Source organism: Acanthisitta chloris, unplaced genomic scaffold, assembly GCF_000695815.1.
Source record: "Acanthisitta chloris isolate BGI_N310 unplaced genomic scaffold, ASM69581v1 scaffold99, whole genome shotgun sequence".
NCBI classification, from domain to species: domain Eukaryota; kingdom Metazoa; phylum Chordata; class Aves; order Passeriformes; family Acanthisittidae; genus Acanthisitta; species Acanthisitta chloris.
Genome location: NW_008692854.1, coordinates 181,921 through 205,960, shown reverse-complemented (window position 1 = coordinate 205,960; position 24,040 = coordinate 181,921). Strand labels below are relative to the sequence as shown.

The following is a 24,040-nucleotide window of genomic DNA, read 5'->3' as shown; positions in this document are numbered from 1 at the left end:
GAACTGGCGCATGATGTGACTAAGCTGTTATCCATCATATTTGAGAAGTCATGGCAATCCAGTGAATTTCCCACTGAATGGAAATGGGGAAACAGAGCCTCTATATGGAATAAGGGGGAAAAGGAAGATCCAGGGAGCTACAGCACCAGTCAGTCTCACCTCAGACTTAGGGGTGAAAAAGCAGCCATGGGGTTGAAACTGTGCAACTTCTTGAATTTTAAGCAAATTCTGTAAACTTGTGAACCCTCCTCATCTCAAAAGGTGTCTGGATATGTGTGACAATGTTGAAATAGGGTGTTGTGATGACTTCATTTTGGTCAAGAATTGCAACTTTCTGCACATAAGTTTCATTGCTTTGGCCATTGGTCTTCACTGGTACAAGAGGGGCTTGTCTTGCATAATTTCTGTAGTCAGTGTGATTGGAAAAACTTGCCTTCATGTATTTTCTAAGGGAGGAATTCCAGGAGAAAAATAGGTGTTTTGATTTATTAGTGCTAAGGGGTTTCATGTGCTTTCCCTTAGGAATGGAGCTAGTTCTCCACAAACATCTGGTTAGCTATCAAATCACCAACATGTGTACTTCTGCCAATGCTGACCCATGTGTTGAACACATGCCAGTCACTTTACTTGAAGGAATTTGAAGGATAAATTGAGGAGAAACTCTTCACCGTGAAGAAAAATGTGTTCTATTTATATAGGATTATTTTAAGTATTGATCCAACTTGAATTTCTCTATTGAGTGAGGCATTGTAAGCATGTGAAATTTTAAAAAACAACACCCAGAATATTTTCCTAAATTTATAGTGATTTGGATTAAGTCTTCGGTGAAGTCAGTCATGGAAGTATTTTCCACAATTTTTCTTCAGTAGTCTAGTGGAATTCTTTGTTCTGACTGGAACAAAAGTCCATGAACAGGGTCAGATTCTTCAAGCAAACACATCCTTTCAATTACCTTATGGTGGTATGATATCCAATATGTCTGCAAAATAATGTACAAGAGGACACAGCCAAAAATAGATGCTGTAGGAAAGGTTTTTGGGTTTTAGGCATTGCTTGCCTGGATCTTTTCTCCAAGGCCAATCTGCCTTTAATCTTAGATGACTATGTGCTTTTCAATGCCCTCCCCCTGTTGACCATACATGGACCACACTGGCCTGCAGCTGGTCAGTGGAACAATGCCAAGAAGTGTTTTCAGCTGAAATTTGGGTGAGGATACTGCATGCTGCTCTGTCTCTAGTTTTTGTGGATAGGAGGTGTCCAAGGGTCTGAAAAACACAAAAGCCATTGCATTAAATGGTTTGCAGAAGATGACTTGTACTACAGATGGTCTCTGCACCAAGACTCAACTATGGGACTTCTGTGTTTTGTGAAGGCTTCTCTATGTAGAGAAAGAAGGTTGGATAAAGTTAGTACTGGGAAATGAAGTTGATGTTACTCAATCCAGAACCTGAAGAAACAGCTGAAAGGTTGTGTGGCCTGTGCCTTTGAAGAAATGAGCAGTACCCTGTGGCTGTGCAGACTGCCATTCCCTGCCCTGGGGAGTGCTGATCCTTTCCCTCGTGCAGCTGAGGGCTGAAGCTTGGTGTGTGGGCACAGGGAGCACAGTGCTGGAGCCAGCTGGCAGTTCTGGGTTAGAGTCTTCATTGTTGAGCACACAGGGTTGCATTATTGCTGGTCTCTACATAAAGATAATTTTCTTTGTTTGACAGTTGTTGATAAATACAGATTTAATAAAGATTTTTAAAGCCCCCATCCTTTTTTAGCCTTACTTGTGACCTTTGCTCTTTAATGGAACTTAGACATAATGTCTTGTATTTTTGTGTTAATACCTAAACAGAAAAACAACTTCAAAAACAAGCGATCTCCCGTGCAGATTTCATCTTTAAGCTAATCCTGTCTCTTGTAGCTATTTTTCTCATAAATTTTTAGAAACAGGTCATAATGGACCACCTAACTAATTCAGCTGGAAATCATGAAATAGTTCATGACCTTCTGAAACAAACGTATTTGTTTTCCTACTGCCAGTTGAACTCCTTAATCAGAGGGTTGTGAAAATTCTCTCTAGAGACTCCTGTCTGGTTGCTTTTCTGTTAATGAAAAGATTCCCAGAAGAATGAGGAGACTTTTACATCTTCCTGCTTTCTCCTGATCGACTCAGAAGAGTCTCAGAAGAGAAACTTTAGGTTCTTTCTTCCTAACTAGTGCTAGTCTTGGACTATTTTGTACTTTCCTTTCTTGACAGTATTTAATACATTGGAGATTTATGAATAAATGCCTCAGTTTCTTGAGTGTCCCAAAGCTGCTGGCAACTTTGAAGTGTGTTTCTGCCAGGAAACATGAACATGCAGTGTGGCAATGTAGCAGAGACAAGTACTCTGTACTCTGGTCACATCTGTATTCTAAAGATATGGTTTGTGTTTTACACTTCTCCATAGGTAACATCCCAGTGCTCAGTGCCTCAGAGATCATCAGTGCCACTGTGAGAGTCAAGCAACAGAGAGCAGTCTGTAGTGCTTTTGGCAAGCCTGACTTACTTGCTCTCCAAGCCCAATTGTGTCACTGTGCAGGGTGTTTGAGCTCCAGCAGACCACCAGCATAAATGCCCTCTCTTTCTCCAGTGATGGCATCTGTTCTTCCCTGGTATTAGTACCTGGCACTGTGTGTAGTTGGCACAGCTTTTACTTTCTCTATAGCTTTCATTTGAAGGAAGGCTGCAGAAGCAATTTTTGGCCTTTTTTTTGCCCAACATTTTTTGGTGTGTCCCACTCCACAAGCATTGTAAACCATCAGTCTCTCTACATAGCCATGTCTTACTTGTATGTTAGCTGTGTCCCCACCTATCATTGCATTTTGAATTTTCTGGCAGTACTCCACTTTTGCTCCTGAATATTTGTATACATATGTCCTACACATGTCATTTAAGTGTTGTCCTCACCGTTACCTAGGCATAGGCTCCAGTTAAGAGCATTTTTTTGCTCCACATAGGCCCCGAGCATTCAGGGTGCCATGATAAATGATGTGCTGCCTCAGGCACTCGAGCCAGCTCATACAGCAGTTAGGAATGTACAGAGATTCTTCCACAAGTCTGATTTAGTTCTGGAAACTACACTATGTACACTAAATGTCTCATTCCAGAAGTACTTGTGATAAAAGTAGTTTGGGAAATCCAAGGAGAAGTGATAGCCTGTTGTTCTGTCCAGCAGTCTGCGGGAGATTATCTGAAAACCTTAATCCTAGAGGTTGCAGTCAGGGCATTATCTTCACTTATGAACTAGCCCCATGTGCAGTGATTTATAGCACTGAAAAGCTGCTTGCACATGTGGGAAAATAATTGCTGTGGAACCCCAGAAAGGATGAGGTAATTGTTTTGCACCACCTCCCAGTGACAGTAGCATTTCTGTGTCCCAGTGCTTGACACACATTGGCACTAGGAGCAGTTCTCCCCCAGCTCACCCTGGCAGCACATATGCCCCAATGGTACCTTGGGCTCCATCTTTCCCTGGGTGCTTTGAGAAGTGTTTACAGTTGAATAAGCAAACTGTCATGTACTGAAAACTGGAACGAAAAGCATGCAAGACTTTGGCATTGGAGGTTCTGCTCATTCAAAGCTATGGATAGCAGGGATCTATTCCAGAGAGACCCAGCTGAGGGCTATCCGTTTTTTAGAACCAGTGTACATCGTGTCTGGCATCATGCAAGTCTTGACTCCTAGGCCAACACAGCTTTTGGTGGGGCTGACTGTGTTTTTATAACAATATTCAAACATGTAAAAAACCCCAAACCATCCCACCCCACAGCAAGGCCCTTACTTGAAAAGACACCAGGGGTTGCCTCGTCCCATGGAGTGGTGATCCAGGGTTGATTTTATAAGGCAATATTGTTCAAGCTGTTGTTTATTTTTGCTGGAAAGCTTTTTTATTTTCTAAGGAAAACCAATGTCTTTTCATTTCACTTATACATCTTCACAGCAGTACACAGGGTTTTAGCCTGAAAAAATAAAACTGCATGGTTTTGTATGTGGCAAAAACTTTGTTCATTGGAACAGTTAGATCAGACCTAATTTGAGCAATGTAGACTGTCCCTGTGGGTCTGTCTTGAACAGAATGTTGATGGTTACAGAGTTGTCATTCAAAGCTATTTTGCAAGTGCTTTAATCCATCCTGGGAATTATGTGCTACTTGCTGTAGCTGTGGCTTCCAGTCCTCACTGTCCATGTTAGTGACTGATCAAACAAATCAGCTAACATCATTTCTGCTCCTGGTCTAATGGCTGTTAAACCTCCAAAGAACTTGAGATGGTTACAGTTATGTGACAAGCTTGACTACCTACAGGTACACAACTGCTTGTGGTTTTCCCCCTGTAGGTTGAGACAACTGTTTTTATAAATTAATTGTCCTTGGAAAGCAAATGAAGGGCATAGCTAATGTTGTTGAAGCACAGCCGTAGTTCTTTCTTCAGTTATCTTGGCCCAACTCCTGTGAAAACTGTGAATTGATATTATTAAGTAATAGCTGACAGGTTTGCACTTGGCAGATAAGAATGATATGAATCATCTTTTGGAGTTCTGTTTTGACGGAAGGGTAATAAGACCGATAGCCGCAGCTTTGTAACGTGTCCAGCCATTGTCCTCAGGGCTTTTCCTGCTTTTCTAGATCATCTTACCACAGTGATGTTGGGTGTCCATTAGCCTTCTACTGCACAAATATTCCCAAAGACTCCTTGCTTTATTTATCTATCAGTGGAAGCCCAGTGGTGTCATAAAAGGTTAATACCACATCTGGTCTCCAGCTTTCTGCTGGCCAACTGCTTTAGTTTTCCTTGAGACTGTTCACTTTAAAGAGGGGTAAGTAATTGTACCCTGTAATTGCAGTGTGTAAAATAATGTACAACTTTACTGAAATGGAATATACAGAAATAATAAACAGCTAAATTTAATTACCGACTCATACATTGTATTTACAAAAAGTTTGAAGGTGAAATACATAGTGAACAGCTCAGAGTCAGCCAACAAACTGTAACTGATTCCACAAAGCATAACAACTTCATTATTTTCTATAAACTCTTCCATGTAGTGTTTTTTTTAAAGAGGGCAGATATGGTTTAGAACAGCAGAGTGCAGAGCTGTCTCTGGTCTGTCTCTCATCAGTACTTTCATAGCTTGTTACAGTTTTGTTAAGTGCTGCTGTTGTGTTCATGATAAAGCCAAGGCTGCTGAGACTGAAAATGGTGTGCACTGTCGTTCCTACTTTCAGCAATTTGGATATATTCCCCAGCACAGTCTACAGAAACCGTTATTTGATTTCATGGCAAACCAACCAGAGCAGAACAAAAGATTGTATACCAAACTGTTCTGTTGTTAATAAGGTGTCTCCTAGGCTTGTGCACCTACTCTCTTTTTTCTCCTTGCATCACCAGCCTCTGAAGCAGTGAGCCTGTTTTAAACTTGACGTTTTTTCTGTTATTGATACTTCCAGAATCGAACACCAAAGTAACCCAGAGTTAATGTTCCAGTGTTCATTAGTCTCACCTAAGTGAGCCGCATATTCATCCCCCTCTTCTTCCTGTATAAGATTGTACATTCAAGAAGCTGTTTAAGCTTACAAAAAAGTGGAAGAGAAAGCAGCAAGTCGCCTGTAGGACTGTGTGAGTGAGCAAAGGGTGTGGGTTTGCTGGCTGGGGCAGCAGCCTGAGGGGTAAGTGCTTTCTATGGCATTACAAAGGATGGCAGAATAGGTTATTGCATATAAAAGAACAATTTTCATGCCCAGGTAGAAGTTTTCAGATGGTACTTAATGGTGTTGGTTCCTATTGATGCTATCCAAGTCAGCCTTCAACAGATCATTTGGAAATGGATTTTCTTAGATGTCTTGACTTTACCCATGTGACCAAACTAGAGGCTCTGCAGCTCTGACATTCATAATCCACCAGGTTTTCTCATTCCAGTTTTACCTGTAGTAAACTGCTGTCCCAGTTCCCAGCACAGGGGTATTGCTAAGGAAACACCAGATGTTTCTGGAAGTCTCAGGGCTAGGATTTTTTAAAGCCCTTAAAACTTTTAATAAGCTTTTTTAAAACCAGTCTTGAATTACACTTGGAACTGATCAGAGGGTTAAAGGATGATAGTAGTAGCCTGTAAATAATCCTAATCATTGATTTCTGGTTCACCAACGATGTCCGTAGCTCTTGGGTATGGACAGAGAAGGATCTTTTGGACTTAGGCAGAGGTTTCTATCAAGAGGTACATGCTGGGGTGTTTGTCTGATGTTGCCAATGTAGACAAGCTCATAGGGAGACTTAAGTGAAGACCTTGCCCCTATGCACAGTAATGGCAAACTGCTTTTTCTCCCTATCTGATCTGTATTCTGAAGGACTGTTGAGCTCTAAAGACATTGTACTCTCTCCTTGCTGTAAAGATGTGCAAATTCAAACTTCCCTTTCCCTGCCTTTCCAAAACTGATTTTGCATTCTTGCAATGTTTCCTGCAAGTGTTGCTGTAGTGTCGGCTGTGATAAGGAGGACATTGTACTCCCATCACACTGCTGATATGTTTATTAGCATGTTATTTCACATCAGGTTCATCAAGAGCATCTGTGTTTGTGTACAGGAGGATTTCTCTTCTAAAAACAATACAGTTCAGTGAAAAGTAGGGTATTAATAGAAAGCTTTGTCCCTATGTTCAGCAGAAGGATAAATAAGGAAGATAAGAAGGAAACATCCAATTCTTGGCAGTCCAATTCAGGTTGGATATCAGGAAGAATTTCTTCACTTGAAAGGATGGTTAAACATTGGAATGTGCTGCCCAGGGAGGTGGTGGAGTCACCATCCCTGGCAGTGTTCAAGAAACAACTGGATGTGGCACTTAGTGCTCTGATCTAGCTGACAAGGTGGTAATTGGTCAAAGGTTGGACTTAATGATCTTGAAGGTCTTTTCCAACCTTAATAATGCTATGATTTTATTTGTGTCATATGGATGTGTATCTGGGTGTGATTTTTCTGCTGTGTACATTGTTCTCTTGGCATCACACTGCAGATAGCATGTACTTAAATTCTACTTCTGCAAAATATGTTGTCCTATATTTTGGCAAGACATAAAGATGCAGAAATCTTAATGGACATGAAAGCATTAAAAGGAAGCTATTGTTCAACAAACTGTAGCTTTCATTCATCCTGTAACTCTGTAATAAATGCAAGATGTTGAAGGGAAAGGAGCCAAATATTAGTGTGGTCCTAAGAGACCAAACAAATAATGGAGCTACTTAAATTTGTCATTCTTCTTTCATGATTACATTCAAATCTAAAATATACACAGATGTTATTTCTGTATAGATAGTTTTGTTTTGTGAGCATTGTTAAAACTTTTCAGTGGTGTTTATAATATAATGTTTTCCCTTTTTCATTTTTTTAGGAGCTTGTGGATTTTTAAAATTTAAGTCTAGCAGGCAGTAAATTGTTACAGGGTGTAAGGAATCTTTAGTGTATTAGAGAGCTGCTGTATTACCTGATCAGTACTGTGGGCAGAGCACCAGCTTGGAGTTCCACACAGAAGTGTGATGACAGTGACAATAACTTTCCCTTTCACATGTGTAATGATTTGTCCTGAGTTTTAGGAGTTTGGTCTCTGAAGACATGGGTGTTCAAATGTAAGGCCTGCTCTGCTGTGAGGCAGAAATGGTCCTCTGTGTGCAGAGGTGTCTGGTGTTTAGATTGACTTTCTTATGGGAAAATGGTTTCCATGCTAATATTCCTGTGTTGGACCTGTGGAAGGAAAGGAACGTGGGTTTGGACGGATTCATAATCCAGCAAGTTGCTTAACCTTGCCTAATGCTCTCCATGTGAACTCTATAGGTGCTTGCAGAATAAAGATCTCAAATAGCTTGTGGGGGTCTTGTATGAGAGAGGAAAGCAAATGAACTTTCTCTAAGCATGGCTCTCATATGTCAGTCCAGATTTTCCTGGAAAACTCTTAACTGTGTGTGTTCCCTGAGCTCACATCTGCCTGTCATGTACTGTAGGAAAACCAGGGTTTCTGAGGTGAAGGCAGTCCTGAATGCAGACTCTTGCACGTGTGTGCCAGTCCCTCAGTGAATGGCTCTGTTCAGGTCCCTCCTTGAGGCTCTGTTGCAGTGTGTCTGGGCCTGACGAAATAAACAATTCCTCAGAACACACCCAGAGCAGTTTTTGTGGCTAATTGATAATACAGTTTTTAGTGTACATGAGGGTTAGGAAACAGGCTGGAGGCTCAGCATGGGAACTGGTTAGCTGCTTGGCCTGGCAGACTCTGCACTGCCCCTGGAGCAACAAACCCAGTGTGGCATCTTGTCATAACTGGACTTGTCTCCAGAAGCTGCTGCTGTAACCCCAGCAGTTCGGATGGGAAGTTTCCAGAGATGTGCTATGTTTGATCAGCTAATGTTGTCTGTCCAGCCACATCACTAGTGGCATCTACTCTTCTGTGAACACATGATGAGCAGTTTGAACAAAATTCTCCCCATGGAAGGTGATGTTGCCTGACTTTCATAAAGTAGTTACCAGTGTGTGAGTTCAAAATCCAAAGCTGCTGCGTTGTTTTTTCACTTTCCCTGTAGCCTTAAGTCAGAAAGGGACTTGTGAGGCACATAAGAACAAACCTTGTTCTCCACCTTCCTGTTGATTTTAATACCAGTGGAAGACAAAACCCCATAGTATCTTCATCAGATTTCTGTTCAGAATCAATATATCCGAAATTTATTCTATGCTTCTAGTGTGGAATGTGTTGAAGCCAAAGGTGAAGAACGATAATAAAATGATTTTCCCAGTGTATCTTAGGCTTAGAAATCAACTTTGTGAGTTCCTAGCTGTCTGAAGTTTGCTGTATTTGCACAGATGAGCAGCTGGTCTTACAGGCAGTGGTAAACCTTCCTTGGGATTTAGAAACTTCACCCAAAGTAGCACCCAAGGTGCACTAAAAGCACATAATTAATCCCTGTGGAAGTTGCCTGCTCTGTGCAGCCAGAACGTGAGCTGGCCATTGTTGCCAAATCATTTGATTGCATGAAACCCTATTATTTCTAATTTAAAGCTCTGAGAACAGTAATTTGATTGTCTCAGATATCTCTTAATGCCTTAACAATGAAAAAAGGCCTACATATTTCGTTCTGAAACATCACTGCTTGCAGGCAGGGGTTACTTTTTTGTGTCTCACCAGTGGTGATAAGGAAGCAAACGATACCTTACGGGTGTTTGCAGCACATCTACAATCACCAGCAACATTTCTGTGCAATATTTTTGGTGTTAGGGCTCTTTTTGCAGGAGGAATGAAACTATATGCCATCACTTTTTTTTTTTGGCCTATGCACTGGAAAATAAAGAGGATTATTAAATATTGTGGTTTCATACATGTCTCAGAATAATACAGAATTTTATTTCATTGAATGCGGAATTTTAGTAGTTAAGAGGTTTGAAAATAAGTGTTCTTAGTATCCCAGGAATCTGCTGAAAGCAGTTTTCTTGGGATGTATGTTATCATTGGCTGTTTTGCTCTAATCTTTCACTGGGGCTGTTATTTCTCTGGAAACTTAGAATAGTTGCACATTCATAAATGAATTTCATTTAGTTTTCAAGTAAGGAGAATGATTCCTGCCATTCTGTCTTTATAGATGTGGAAGGTAAAGGAACAGTATTAGCATTGTAGATGACAGTCCTTGCTCTTATAATTTAATGATAAGCTGCATAGCTGTAAGAGAGAATGTGTTAGGAGGAAATGTAAACCACTATTTTCATATTTTGAATATTTCCATTGAGTTTTTAGTGTGATAAAATGTTTAGATTTACTCAAGAAATAAAAATAGACACATAGGGGAGATGTAGCAAACAGAACAGCTTTTAATAGTGTGCAGTAGCACACAGGTAACTGCTCCACAGTTTAGGCTGTGTCAAGATTTCCATCATGAATCCAATTTTCAGAATTTTTCCTTCAGTCTGAAACTTGGCAAGGCGTTTCTCTGCCCAAGAATGAACTTTTTCAACTGAAGTGCATCTGGACTCTGAATTTCTGGGATTTTATAAGAATTTTTGGCGTACTGGTTGCTGTAATACCAGTGGGAATGCTGCAGTGATTTTTCAGGCAGAAGGATGTAGTGTGTGTGTGTGTGTAAAATACAGATGGTTTAATGTGCAATGAGATATGCTGTATTATCTGTTTAGTTAAACCACACTTTGTGCTAAAAGGGATTGTAATGCTTATCATAACAAGCAAGTTAGTTACCCAGGGAGATGTCACAGGGGAAGGCACCGAGGAGGCTTTGCTACAGAACTTTGCCAGTGTGTGCTAATCTTGACTTGCATTATTGTATCTGCTCCTTTGTTGGGCTGCTCTGTGAGTGACTTGGGTTTGTGCTGCATTGCAGTGAGTCGCATGGCAATGTACAGATGAATGTAGAGTAGGATTAGACCAAAACCCCATTATCTGGCCAGTTCTCAGGAGGTATAAAGTGACAGGTCTCCTGCCTTGCCTAGAACTACTTGCCACCCAGAGGAGTGCAAGAATGATTTATGTCACAGGCTTTTTGTTGGAGAGCTTCCAAAGAAAGCAGTGGGAATGGTGTGGATTACTGTCTTCTGTGTCATTAAAAATGCTCTGGGGAACTGAGCCCTTCCTTGCCCTGTCCATGAATTCTAGCACTCCAGTCAGGGGTTTGGGGGTGTAATAATTGCTATCTGCAGTTTGAAATGCGTTCACTGTGGCACTCCTTAAACATTATTTCTTTTTAAACCATTCAAAAATGGTGTAGTTAAAGGAGATATGGTTTTCCTGACTTCATTATTTCATTTTGGTTTTGAGTCATAACAGACTTGATGTCAAGTCCTGCCCAACCACTGGCTGGTGTTCAGATGTAGACAGTGTTAACAGGGAGAGGATTTATTCACATGGTATCTTTCCTTCACCCTGGAGTTGTACTTCACAAGAAGTGTCTCTCAGCCACCCACTCACAGCACTATGAAGCAAAAGTTTGTTTGCATTCAGTTGAGCCAGGGGATGTTTTGGAAAGGTATCTGGTTGAACTCCCAAATGCAGTGTCCCGAAACACCTTACAACAGCCCCTGCCTATGCTCACCAGGATCTGAGTCCTTCACTGACTGTTGAGTTTGGGTCAAGCTCTAGCCAGTCATCTTTCTGAAAGAAAATAATTGTGTTATGTATTATGTTTATTATGCACAGGTAATATTTAGGCATCTTTCTAATCCTATTACTGATGAAATCTGTATTAACTGTTATTGTATTCCTATTGCAGATTTCATGTAACTATTGATGTTTCTGTTCAGGACAATATTAGTCCTGTGACTGACATGTCAGGTCCCTGCTATTAACCTCTACTTCTTTCTCTCCCCTACCCCTTTTTTAGAGGCCTTTGAATCTTTGCTGCGCTTTGCTGAAAACCGCACAAGCTCCCTGTTTGAGACAGCTTACAGACCTATGGCAAAAGAAGCAGCAGAGCCTGTTAAGGAGCTTTTTACAGACATCTCTCTCTACATTCTGGGTGCAGAGACTACAGTGGAAAGTGCAGTACTGCGGTTCTTTGACAGTCTCTTTCCTCTGGTGTATAGTCGGCTAATAAACCCAGGAATTACAGATCTATCAGAGGACTATACAGAGTGTCTGCGGCTTACAAGGCAAGACATAAATCCTTTTGGACACTATTCTAAAAACATGGTTACAGAGCTGTCAAAATCTCTTTGGGCAAGTAGGATGCTCAGCCAGGCCCTCAGTCTGGGCATTGAAGTGATAAATACTACTGAACACGCCGCTCTGACGAAGGAGTGCAGCAGAGCCCTAGTGAAGATGCAGTACTGCCCCCACTGCCAGGGCCTGACACTGATCAGACCCTGTGTGGGATATTGTCTGAATGTAATGAGGGGCTGCTTGGCCAGTGTGTCAGAACTGGATGCACAATGGAGGGAGTATATCTCCACACTGGAATATCTGACTAATGAAATGGCTGCCTCTCACGATCTGGAAATTGCACTGTCGGGAATCTGGAACTCCATCAATGAAGCCATCCTGCACGCACAGCTCAACGGACCACAGCTCTCTGCCACAGTAAGTGCTCTGTAATTATTGGCTGCTCACATTTATCAATTCCCTGTTTGGTGGATAAACATGTGAACAAGTTGGTGTTGCCTTTGCGTCACTTTTTAATCTTAGACTGCATCTTTGTTTAATAGTCGATGAAAGTATTACAGTGATGATGGGGTGCAGTATGGTCTGCTTTGAAATAAAGGGGTTGGGGGGAAGTTTGTTCCTTCAGAAGCAAACCTGTAAAGCAGAGAGCTCTGCTTTGTCTGTACAATTTTCTGAACAAAAATTTGGGGTCTATTATACTTGTTATCAATTGTTTCCCTGGCATGTAATTGTAGTGTGTGTGTACCTTCCATAGGAATTGGTATAAGAGGCTAGAAAAGTGAGTTTCTAAATAAAGGCAAAGAAATTAACTTCCACAATTGTATAATCCCTTTAATTTCGTGTTGATTTAGACATCAGGTAGGTAGTACAGGTCTATAATAAGTAGACCCGTCATAGAAAAGTTGGGAATAGAACATGAAAAAATTCAAACTTATTTGACAGCCTTTACATAAAGATAAAAATACACTTAAAGTGGATCCATGTTTTTAAGGGGTGTAGATTAAGGAGGAAAGAACTAGGATGGTGCAACTCTCACATAAATAATAGCAGCATATGACTGGCAGATGTTCTCTCAAGGTGTTGAAGATTAGACCAGAAATTACTGAGATGGCTAACGATGCAGCTGTCCACATCTGTATGAAGTTCAACACAACTGTCAATGAAAAAAAAATGTGGCAGTTGTGGCCTTAAGCAAGGCAAAGACTAATTTAAGAAGTGCAGATAGATCTCCCTGTCTTGAAAGTAAAGGAATTCTTCTAGAGAACAAACAAGAAGGAAATGCACAAATCTAAAAATATAGTGCATATGTGGAATTCTGGTCATCACATCATGTAAGAGAAAAAGTTGTCTGGAGGGTCTACAGAAAGAAGCTGTGGTAGAGGGTATTCTAAACTAAGGAAGTATTTTTATAGGAGAAAAATCCTTGCATGTTTGCAGCCTTCCAAGTTCCCTAATATTGCAGCCATCTTCACTGTAGAACACCTGACAGAGCCAGAGACTTACAGTCAATGTTTATATGTAGATTATTAAGAAAACCCAACCACTTCTAGTGATCCAATAAAATTTCACTTTAGTTATCTCAGTTCACATTGCCTCAGTTTTCCTTTCCTTTTCATGAGTGACAGTTGTGTCTGCTAGTTTATCTGACATCCAAGGATAAACTTGAAAATTTTCTAGGAAAAGCCTTGTCCAGGTTCTTGAATAGTGCACAGTAGGCATTGGGGCCTTCCTGCATTTTAGGTCTTCATCGTACTCATGTCTAGTGCTGGTGTCATTGTGTATCTCACAGAGCAGCGTAAAACCTGGAACATGTAATGAGCAGTGATCTTGTATCTGCTCTTATTTTTGCTCTGAGGTTGTTTTTGAGTCTAGGAGGGAACTGAAAATCAAAATACACTACTACTGTATGATGGTTTTATCCGACTATAGATGGATACCTCTAAATCATTGCACAGCTTCAATGCTGAGTCCACTGAAGGAATTAGGAAGAAAATTGAGCTTTCTGACTACGAGCAGCAGAAATGGTCTGACATGTTTCCTGTGATGCCTGCAGCATGTTTACAAAATGCTCAAACCTAACTCTGCATTGCATTTGTCAGCCTCCTAATTAACATGCACTTGCTTAGCTTACTGGTGGGGTAAAAGTCATACTCCAGGTGAATATTGGAGAATTATGGATGAACTCAATGAGTGTATTGCGTTTAGGTGATTTGGGCATCGAATTCTCTCCGAAGTGTCAGGCTCAGGATTGTCTTTAATGATTATTAAAATAATTTTATCTGGGGCCTTCAGTTCCGTAGCATACCTTGAAACATTCTTCCATTCAGAATGAATTCAGAAAGTGCTGTTGTGTTTGAAACTCCATTAACTCTTTTATCCCCAAAGTTATCCTTGTTTTTCCTCCCTAGCAAAATCTCCATGTGTGGAAGATGACTGTGTTGTTTTAGGGGCTGCTTGGCAGGGTGGCAAAGGATGTTTTCTGTTTGAAAATAAAAACTCTGAGCCAGTGTGTGTTACCCTCAGTCCTTCCAGCTGCCAGCAGGGCAAGATCATATTTGGAAGAGCATGTTTCACTATTGGAGTAAGTATTAATCTGATGCTGATTTAAAATTTTCCTGATTAGTTACAGAGGATAACTGTTATTTAGAAAATTGAGCCTAACTGAGCTGTGTTTCCCTCTCTGAAGAAGCGGAAAGGAGTTCAGTCCTGAGGTTCAGGATTTCCTCCTGGAGATGCCTTCTCAGGATCCAGGCTCTGATTCTCAATTACACTGGGGCCATTTGATTTGTCCCCAATCTGTTTACTGTTTATTTTACTTAGGGAATATTTTTACCCGAAAAAATACTTTCTGTTTTCCCCTCATAAACATGTGGAGACCTTTTTCTGTTCATGCAGTGTGCTCTTCAGCTTCTGCAAAAGTGGAGATGTTTAACTTGCATAGTTTCCATTACAAATGCTGTAATTGGTTTCATTCAATTATAAATAATCTATGGAAAACTCATCCAGGAAAGCAGAGCCCTCCTAGTAATTTTCATTTATCCTGAGGCAGCCTTAATTAATGCACCTGCCCTTTTAGGAAGCATTTTACATTTTTAATAGACAATATGGTTAAAAATTAGGGTTCTTCTTTTGTCTTGCTGCCTGCCTGAATGATAATGAATAATGGGAATTTAGATTATGTTTTCTTTAAAATGGGGAAGGGGTGATATAAACCAATAAAGCACTTAGGGTACTTTGCTCAAATGAGGTGCAGTCAATTGATATTAAATCTAAAAATAAAAATCCGATTTGTATGAAGAGTGCACAACTTCAGGAGACTTGTCCTCTGCTGAGCTTGTCCATTATAGGCAGGAGAATTGCCTGATTTGCTGGGATAGCGTGTGTGAAAGGTCACCTTTAAGATATTAGGAATCTCTCCTCAGATTCCTCTGGAATGTGCTGTGCCATTTGTTCAATGATGCTGGCTTGTCTCCAGCTTACTTAACCTAATGCAGGGCAGTCCCAGCCTGCAGCATCAGCAGTCAGCAGCACTGCTTTTTGCTTGTCTGCTGAATCTAATTGTCTTTGCTGCTGGTAGGAGCCCTGACTACCTCGTGGTGCCAGCTGCACACACTGTTTGTTTACCTTTCCTTACCATTTTTGAGACTTTTTCTTTAGGTTTGGGTATTTTTTCTATTTTGTCTTTGTGTTTTAAAGCTAGTCTGGTTTTTCATGTGCTCAGTCCACAATATTGCTGTACAAACTCTGTGCATCATTTCTGATTTGTGTACGTTTCTGTACTTTTTTGTTCTCAACCAAAATGCAATGAGGAGAGGGAGGAGAGGCAGTTCTGAAATGCATGTGACCACTGGCACTTCAGCCAGGCATATCCCTAGGTAGTGTAACAAGCACTGTCTGTGCCCATACTCCCTGGAGTCAGATCCCAGTGAGGGGATGTTCCAGTTGCTTGTATAGGGCTAGTGAGACCTTGGCTGGTAGCCCATCTCCAGTGTGGGCACAGGTATTGGAAACAGAATAACATAGGAGGTAGGGAAGATTTATTTTAAATTAGAAACAGTTGGAATCTGACCAGTCCCACTACTTACAGTTCTGCACCTCCTCTGAAACACAGGGCATGTCCCAGTGCTTCAGTTTTGGCCTTGAGTAAGGCTTGACCATCTTGCTCCCAGAGTGGCACTCTGAAGGGCACCAATGGTCAGTGGGTTTGTGCTGGACAGGCAGGAGCTCCACGGGTCAGTGCCCTGCTCAAGTACAGCTTTCCTCTAGTTTTGCCAGTTGATGGTTACACAGAGTCACCTCTAGTGTCTGTGGAACAGAACTGCAAGGTGCTCCACACTAACCACAGTGGTTGCTTCTCAGATGAGTTCAGGGAAGGCCTAGAGACAAAGAGGTATCTGAGCTACTTGACCTATAGGTGGACAAAGTGGGTAGTGCTGGTAAAGTTGGAGAGAGCTGGGAGGCATTAAGGAGACTTAAGAAAAGGACAGAAGCACTGAAAGAATGTCTAGTATTTGGTTCTTGCAGTAATTTTATCCCATAGTTGTATTTTGGTGGTCTGTCTCAGAACACAAATGGAGAGAGCTCATGTGATCTGTTCAGTAATATTCAACAAAATGTCAGGGATAGGGGTATAGAGCTAGAAATTAGGATTATTTTGAATTTTTTTGCCATTCCAAGTACAGTACTCGAACAGCACCTCAATTTTAGAGGTAGACTTATAGTGTCCTTTACAGGCACATATGTTGCAGCTCTGCACATACCTTTAGCCAACTGGAAGTTGCAAAGATTTGTTCAGCCTTGCATTTAAAGCAGACCAGATGATCCCTGCTAAGAAGCAACATATAATACCTTTGGGCTGAACAAGCAAACTATATAGATACTTGCTAGGTTTGATTTAAGGATTGGAAGGGGCATCTGCCTGTGAAGGAACATACTTTGTGTATCCTGGAATGCCTGTGTCAGGAATTGAGCAAGAGCTTACATGGGAGAGGCCTTTGGGGAAAACAAATATGAAAATATTACTATAAATTATCTGGTAAAAATTCAGCAGTGTATGGAAGGCTTACAGAGAATTATTTAGGTAGTCTTAAATTATTAGGAATGGAGAAGGTAAAAAAAAATCCTGAATGATAAAAGACCCAAGATCTGTTAAAAAGGTCACCTTTAGGGAAATAAAAGCCTGGAGAAAAGAGTGCCAAATTTGTAGCAGTAGGAGATTGATGCATGGTAACCTTACAAATTTGAAAAGGAAATGGCACTACTATGAACAAAATAACTTTGTGCTGAGTGAGTTCACAGCAACAAAGAGTTTCTGCCAGCCAGTAATGAACTACTTGATTAATGACATTGAATGGTATCATAAAACACTCCTGGAGACTTTGGAGAACACTCAGAGCTGAATTCAGGTGCTTCCTTCCTGCAGGTTTTCCAGTTCAAATGATCAACACCAGCTGTCAATAAGTATAAAAACCACACTTGGCAGAGGTTAAAGCAGTATATTCAATTCCTTGTGGTTAGATTGCTGAAAATAACTGTAAAAATGGACAGGGAAAGTTATGTTTTGTGCAATATTTGCACTAGAAGTATTATTTTAAATGGCATTTTGCTTTTTCTAAGCACTTAGCAGGAAACCTCCTCTGAAAACAGAAACTAGAGGAAACCTCAACTATGATGAGCTTTCTGTAAAAGATCTTGGAGGAGCCCAAATCGTGTCCCTGAAGCTGTCTGAAGGTTTAGCAGTGCTTCTTGCAGATGTGATCCTGAATGACACGGTCACTTAAGTTGAAGACATGCCCTTGTGTCTTTTGTTCTTACGAGCAGAAGTTACACGAGTGTACGTCAGGTTCAAGTGCTTAGAGAATCCAGGGGCAGGAGGAGACCTTTTAGAAACCAGGGGAATTGCACTGAGGGCACACCTTGTTAACATAATGACCCATTCCTGTGTGAAAGGTAAGAGTGGTTTTCACAGTGGTGTAAGAGATGTAAAACTATGTCTACATTAAAATTTTGTTTTATTTCTCTTGGGCTTTATACTCATTAAGATCCTGCTCTCATCTTACAGTCATGAGTGAATTTTTGAAAAGGAACAGTGGAGCTGTATATCTGGAATCAACTGAATTTCATGGAGTATAAGCATCTAATTCTCATACCCAGCTTTGTAAGTCTTGCCACGTGCTATTTGCTTGATTTAAAAGCATTTTGACACTTGAGTACTGCAGAAGTATTTCTGGAAATAATCATCTAAATTGTTCAATGCATTTGCCTCATTTCCATCTGTTACAAAAGTTCTCTGGAGAATTAGAGCTCATGTAGTCTTGAGCAGCTCTTCAAGGGGTCGCAAGGAGCTTTCTGGCCCTTGTTAGTTAATGATAGTTCTCTTCCATGCAGGTGTCTGAACCCACAGAATAGCCTAATTTCCTGGTGTTAAGGATCATCTCATCTGTAGTGATGGAACTGCTTGAAAGTTAGTATTTATGTCAATATGAAGTAGGTTAAATTGAAATACAAATTTCCAAAGAATCTAAATTGTTATCAATTGGAATAGGAATGAAAAACGCCACATAATTACAGTTTAGTTTGTTCTGAGAGATATTTACTGGGTATTATCCAGCTGTCATGCTGTTTGACTAAACATATAGCTAAGAATTTGATTGTGCATGAATTGTATAGCCTTAAGTTTGCTTTATCAGAAGTGATGATTCATTTGGATGTGCCTCTTCATACCCAAAGGCATTCCATGGCAAGTCCCATCTTGCCTCCCAACTGGCTGCTAACTTGCTGATAGTGCTTAACCACAGTATTAACAAGTCATTAATCTGTAGTGCGATAAAAAACTCTTTTCTGCCTGGCAGAGCTGCATTCAAGTTCTGCTTTTTATTCTCTGAATTGTATTTTGTGTAAACATGTAACCTAAAAGGTTTGTGTTAAACATTGATATCAATGGGTTTGATGGATGTAGCTTCTTACCTGCTTTTGATCTGAGACTAGCTTGGATTGTGATTAAGGTTTTGGGAATGATAGTGGTTTGGGGCTGCTGCCTTTTGACAAAGGCTTCTGTCTGTGAAAGGGATCACAGCACCATTTGTTTTTGTTCTGTTTACAGTCAGGGCACACTTGTTTGGCCTAGTCTTACTGCTAAAGCATTTTTGGAAAAGATCAGGTCTTTGTGTATGTTTGTGGTCCCAGAAATGCTGTTAAGTGAGTGTTTTGTGGAGATGTTCATTCATGTTGGTTCAAAACAGCTGAAATTCTGTAGCATATGTGTGTTTCTTATACATTATATGCTAATGTATGTGTGTAAGTTGGCCAAATGTAGAGAGTAAGGACAGCAGGTTAAATACAAAGCCAAGAAATAGTAACCTGCTTTCAGAGCAAGAGGTCTAACAGTGTTAGAAAAAAAATCATTTTTTATTATTCACTTTGCATTGTGGCTACTATCTGCATTTAGGGACAGTAATTCAGGGGAGATAGGTTTCTGAAAAGTACATTTTATAACTTCATTGTTGTGTTCTTTACACTTAAAAACAGTGATACTCTGTGGATACTAATTGTAAATTCATGTTTAAAAGTACATGGCTGATGCACTTGTGTCCTTGGCCACTGCAGGAGGGTTAAGCCTGTCCCTCTGTGATGTTCAGTGCTATCAAGACTAACACAAGCACATGCACACGTGACATGCCCAGCCCACTGCTTTGCTTCACACCTTCAGGTGAAACTGCATCTTTTTTAGGGTTTGGATAATCAGCTCAGTTCTAAAAGGCCAGTTCATGTAGCAGCTATTTTTAGTTAGTAAAAATGAGCTTATTAGTTCTGCTATTGATTTGAGTTTAGTCTGTCTCAGAGGGCTGTGTATCCACATGATGTAGCCACTTTTTCTCAAAACAGCTGCTTGCTTCATTTCGTTTGCCAAACTGAGGCTCTAGAATTTCTCGGCACCTTTTGGTTCCTAGAGAATTAGATCTTGGGTACTCTAGCATCAACTGTGATTAAAATAATAATGAAAAATAAACCCCAAAGTCATAAGCTGTGTAAAATATGGTGAGAATGATGCTCCCTTTCACCCCACAGTTGAAAATGCTGAAGTATACCCTCGTCATGTCTGTGTCCTGTTTGACTTTAGCTCGATGCTGTGTGAAGAGGAGGATGTGCCCATGGCAGGATATGAGCTGCAGAATACAAGGCCTGTCAAAGCCATAATCATAAACCTGCCAAGATAGCCCAGTTGTAATTTCACAGAGTCAGGGCTGTCACTGAGCACTCTGTGTCTTACCCAGGACATGGCTCTGGTGTCAACGCTTCACCATTATGAGAGCTGAAAGATGAAGGACGTAAATATGGTAAGAGTCCAGGATTTTGCTTGAAGCACAGCACTGAGCAAGGCAATCAGTGGTTGGGATAATATTTATGGAAATGATGATACTCAAGATGACAGATGATGTGCTTAGTGTTTCAACGGGAGTTGTGTACACTATTCATTGTTTCTACTTCTTTCTTTTTTCATTCTATGCACTTATTGTAAGCCTCCCCAAATTGTGGAAGTTGTCTGCAGAAATTGAGTGTTATTTTCTATTACAAAATCAATTTAAACTAGAAAAGAGAAATTAGATGTGCAGGGTTGGTTTTTTTTATGAACCTGACATTCTGTGTAGTGGTTTGTTAAAGATGATGGATTTTGTAGTGCTTTGGAATTTTGGCACTTCTGTTTGTTGTGGTTAATTTTTGGTCTTATAAATTAACAAGGCATCAGACAATGAAGTTAGAGTGTTGCTGGGTTGGGGTCCAGTCCCTGGTAAAAAATGCAGCTCCAGCATATTGGCAGCTAGGCTGCTTGTTATTCATTGTAAGGCATCTGGCTATGGGAGTGTTAGATGTTTGACAGCATTGAATAGATTCCAGTCAGCCATACAAACTACCTCCAGTGAAGTGGAAAGGACCATAAAATTGTTTTAGCAACAGCTAATTCTCCTGAGTCTTTTAAGGCTTTTTTCCCCTTATTTTTTTCTTTAACCATTTGGTTGCCTGTAGAGGATTTGCCAATTTAAACAATAAGCATTCCGAGATTGATTTAATTTAAGATTAGTTAGGAAAGCTTTTCAGTGATTTTTGCATTTAGCATAGTTGAGATTTTTTTGGGGGAAAACTGCCCCAAAAATCCAAACAAACAAACAAACACCAGCCATCCAAAGTGTATATTGAAGAACAGTACCTTTCTTTGAATATAAAAAACTGAGCTATAAGGAAACTTGCGGCTCTGGATTTGTTTTTTTTCTGTAAATGACTTCCAGCTCTATTTTTGTCAACAAGGCATTTGGCTGCTAATCTGTTAACTTGTAAGTATTTTGCTTCGTGTCCTTGCTCACCTTTTAGGTGCTGCAGTGCCACCCAAGCTTAGTGCTGCAGGTTCTTTTAAAAGCAGCTTGGGTGCTTGTCTTCAGTCTCTAGCTGAAGATGTGTGTGAAGTCTTCTATCTTTCCTTTGAGTAATTTCTTTTCTCCCGAGTAGCTTAGACTGTGGATTCAGTGTGTGAAAGAACATAAAGCTGTGTCCTCACCTGTCAAATATTTGATAATATAAGAGCTGCCATAATGTGCTATAGTTCAGCCATGGACACAAAGTGTTTAAGCAGTCTGGGAGACACAGTGACAGTAGCTTTGGAGTAAGCCTGAAAAATTCTAGCTTTTGGAGTACAAGGGGAAGATGGAGAATGAGGAGGTCCTCAGCTGTTACAGCTTTATTAAAGGGACTTAAAGAACCAGGAAGTGGGTAAAATGTTCAGTTTTTCAATTTGTCTGAGTGCAAGGCTTCATCCTGCAATGAGATTAGAGTGAAAAGCCACTTGGTTCTTGTCACCTTCTGCCCCAAAAGCAGCTGCCTCTTGTGAAGACCTCTGTCTTGTACACTGGGAATAATGACCTGTTTCATCCAACTGAGTACAAACTTTTCCTTTCCTCTCGTGTTTCCCCAGTGATTTAGTTATGTTAACATTAGCTGGAAAACTTGAGAAAAAATTGTCATTACCAGCATTTGGTCTTAAGAGTAAAAATGCCAGCTGTGCTAGGAAGGCATTGAGCAGCAGCAGCACATGGTGTTGGACTGGATTGGGGCTAAAATGCTCAGACTGTGTGAAGAAACCTAGGACACAGCTTGGAAACAGGAGCCTGGTGGCTCATGATGTGTGTGCCTCATCTGTGGTAGATGAGGTGAAAAGCCCTGGTTCTCAAGGCTTTTGTTAATTGTAATGAAGCTTTACTTATTTTTTATTTTTCTAGTCCATCTGCACAAGATCTTCACTTCACTGACCTTTTCTCTAGTCCTCCTATGCCATCGTGAACCAGAGAAGTCAACACAGTCTGCAAGGTGAAATGGGACTATAAGTCTTAGTTATTGAATTCATTGAACCTGCATTTAGAGGAGAAGACCTGCCTTTTCATTTAAATACTTCAGTCAGAGGGAGATGTGGACTCTTAAGGCTGCACCCATCACATGCAGCAGCCAGATGCTTCCTGCAGCCATAGGACCAAGCAGAGCGAGTAAGCATTTGCCCTAAGATGATCTCGTTCCTCTTCAGGGGGCTCTGCTCAGAGCAAAATTAGGCATTTTTACTGAAAGAAAGATACACAAATTTTGTTGCCTGTGACCTCAGGCAATGGCTTAGCTACCTCGAGTGTTGGCATGCGTGTTACTACCTGGAGATGCTGCAAAATACCTGTTTTTTCAAGTCAGGATGGGGTCCGAGCATTTTGGCAGCTGTAACGTCTGAGGTACTGGCAGTCACTGGGACAATTTGCAAAACTCATTTTTTACAATGGTAACAGCCTCTGTTCGCCTTACCTGAAGCTTATCCTGGTGTCTCTAATCTCTGTTTCTTTGCAAACCTGCTCTATTACATTCCCTGTAGTGTTTTCTGGGAGATGAAACAGTTTTAATCCTCTGTAATAAAATTCTGTGTTGCTTTTATTACAGACCCTTAGCCCATGTGCTTGTGAGCCATGGCAACGTGTGAGTCCTCATTTTCCCAGAGGTGGGCCTTGTTGTTGCTGAGTTCCCTGGAAGGCATTTACTACTGGAAATATTAATAAGGAGTGGAGGCTAGGGGAAAAAGAAGAAAATACAATTTCTAAACTGTATGTATCAGGCATTCAAGTCTGCTTTGTTCTGTATAGTCAGAGTGGAATCAGGAGTGCAGTTTGAAAGATGAGCACAGGGCCCTTGTGTCTTGGACTGGCAGGAGGCAATGGGAAAATAGGATGTACAGGAAGAAGGTTGTTGTCTGTCTGGACAACAAAGAGGGGATGGGGGGTTTTATGTCCATCATTGTGCCCTTACAGAAAGATACTGGTTTGCTCACAAGGTGCCACAGTAGTATTCAAAGATGTGCATGTATTTGGAAGGTGCACTGGCTATCTTTAGGGGGACATCTGTGCTTTGTATCTGCTTTTCTTGGTTGGTCAGTACTTGCTGTTAAAAAGCTCTTAATAAGATGATTAGTTTTGACTCACTGCTGTACTTATATATGTAGTTTACTCTTGGTTCTCATTCCTAAATATACTCACTTTATTGTTTTATTTACATGCTTCCCCCCCTTTTTTCTAATGAGCAAGTGTGACACTGCTACCTCCTGTGGAGGCAAAAGGAAACAATCCTTGTGTACTTCTTAGGAACCCTTACTGTCACACCTCTATGTGGCACTAGACCAGGGACTTGCAGAGTTTGATGGATTTTTAGCTTCTCAATTTTATGTACCAAAAGTTGGAACTCATCTGCTAACAGCAGAATGGACAAGTGTTCCAAGCAAGCAACAGCAGAGCAAAACGTGAGAAAGGTATCTGAGGGGGTAGTCTTGACTGGTGCCCCCTGGGGCACTCTCCATCCCCCTCCTCAACCGGGGCTTGGAGTAAGGTGGAAAAGCTGGAGGGTGGAGATTAAAGTCCTGTGTTAGTGACTGTCAGGGGCAACACTGACTTGGCTTGAGAAGAACTAAGGTAGTGCCAATCTCAGTGAAGCTGAATGGTGAAATGGGATAAAAACTAAGTCCCTGGGTGCGACTGGGACGGGCTGTGTCTGGCACAGAGTAGAGCCCTCTCCTCACGGAGACCCTGTCACTGCTCCTGTCCCCTCACAGAAACCCCCACACTGCTCCTGTACCCTCACAGAGACCTCCTCACTGCTCCTGTCCCCTCACAGAAACCCCCACACTGCTCCTGTACCCTCACAGAGACCTCCTCACTGCTCCTGTCCCCTCACAGAAACCCCCACACTGCTCCTGTACCCTCACAGAGACCTCCTCACTGCTCCTGTCCCCTCACAGAAACCCCCACACTGCTCCTGTACCCTCACAGAGACCTCCTCACTGCTCCTGTCCCCTCACAGAAACCCCCACAC

General features: G+C 41.1%; 1 protein-coding gene across 1 annotated transcript in view; it reads left to right on the top strand.

The window, feature by feature from the left end:
* The window catches only part of LOC103809930 (glypican-5-like), a gene marked incomplete at both ends in the record, with an annotated part of 209,586 nt that overhangs the window by 40,387 nt on the left and 145,159 nt on the right, over window positions 1-24,040 (top strand). The window contains one exon of the mRNA XM_009082804.1: window positions 11,382-12,076. Within this exon, the coding sequence (XP_009081052.1) occupies window positions 11,382-12,076 (695 nt within the window). The remainder of the gene's footprint in view (window positions 1-11,381; window positions 12,077-24,040) is intronic.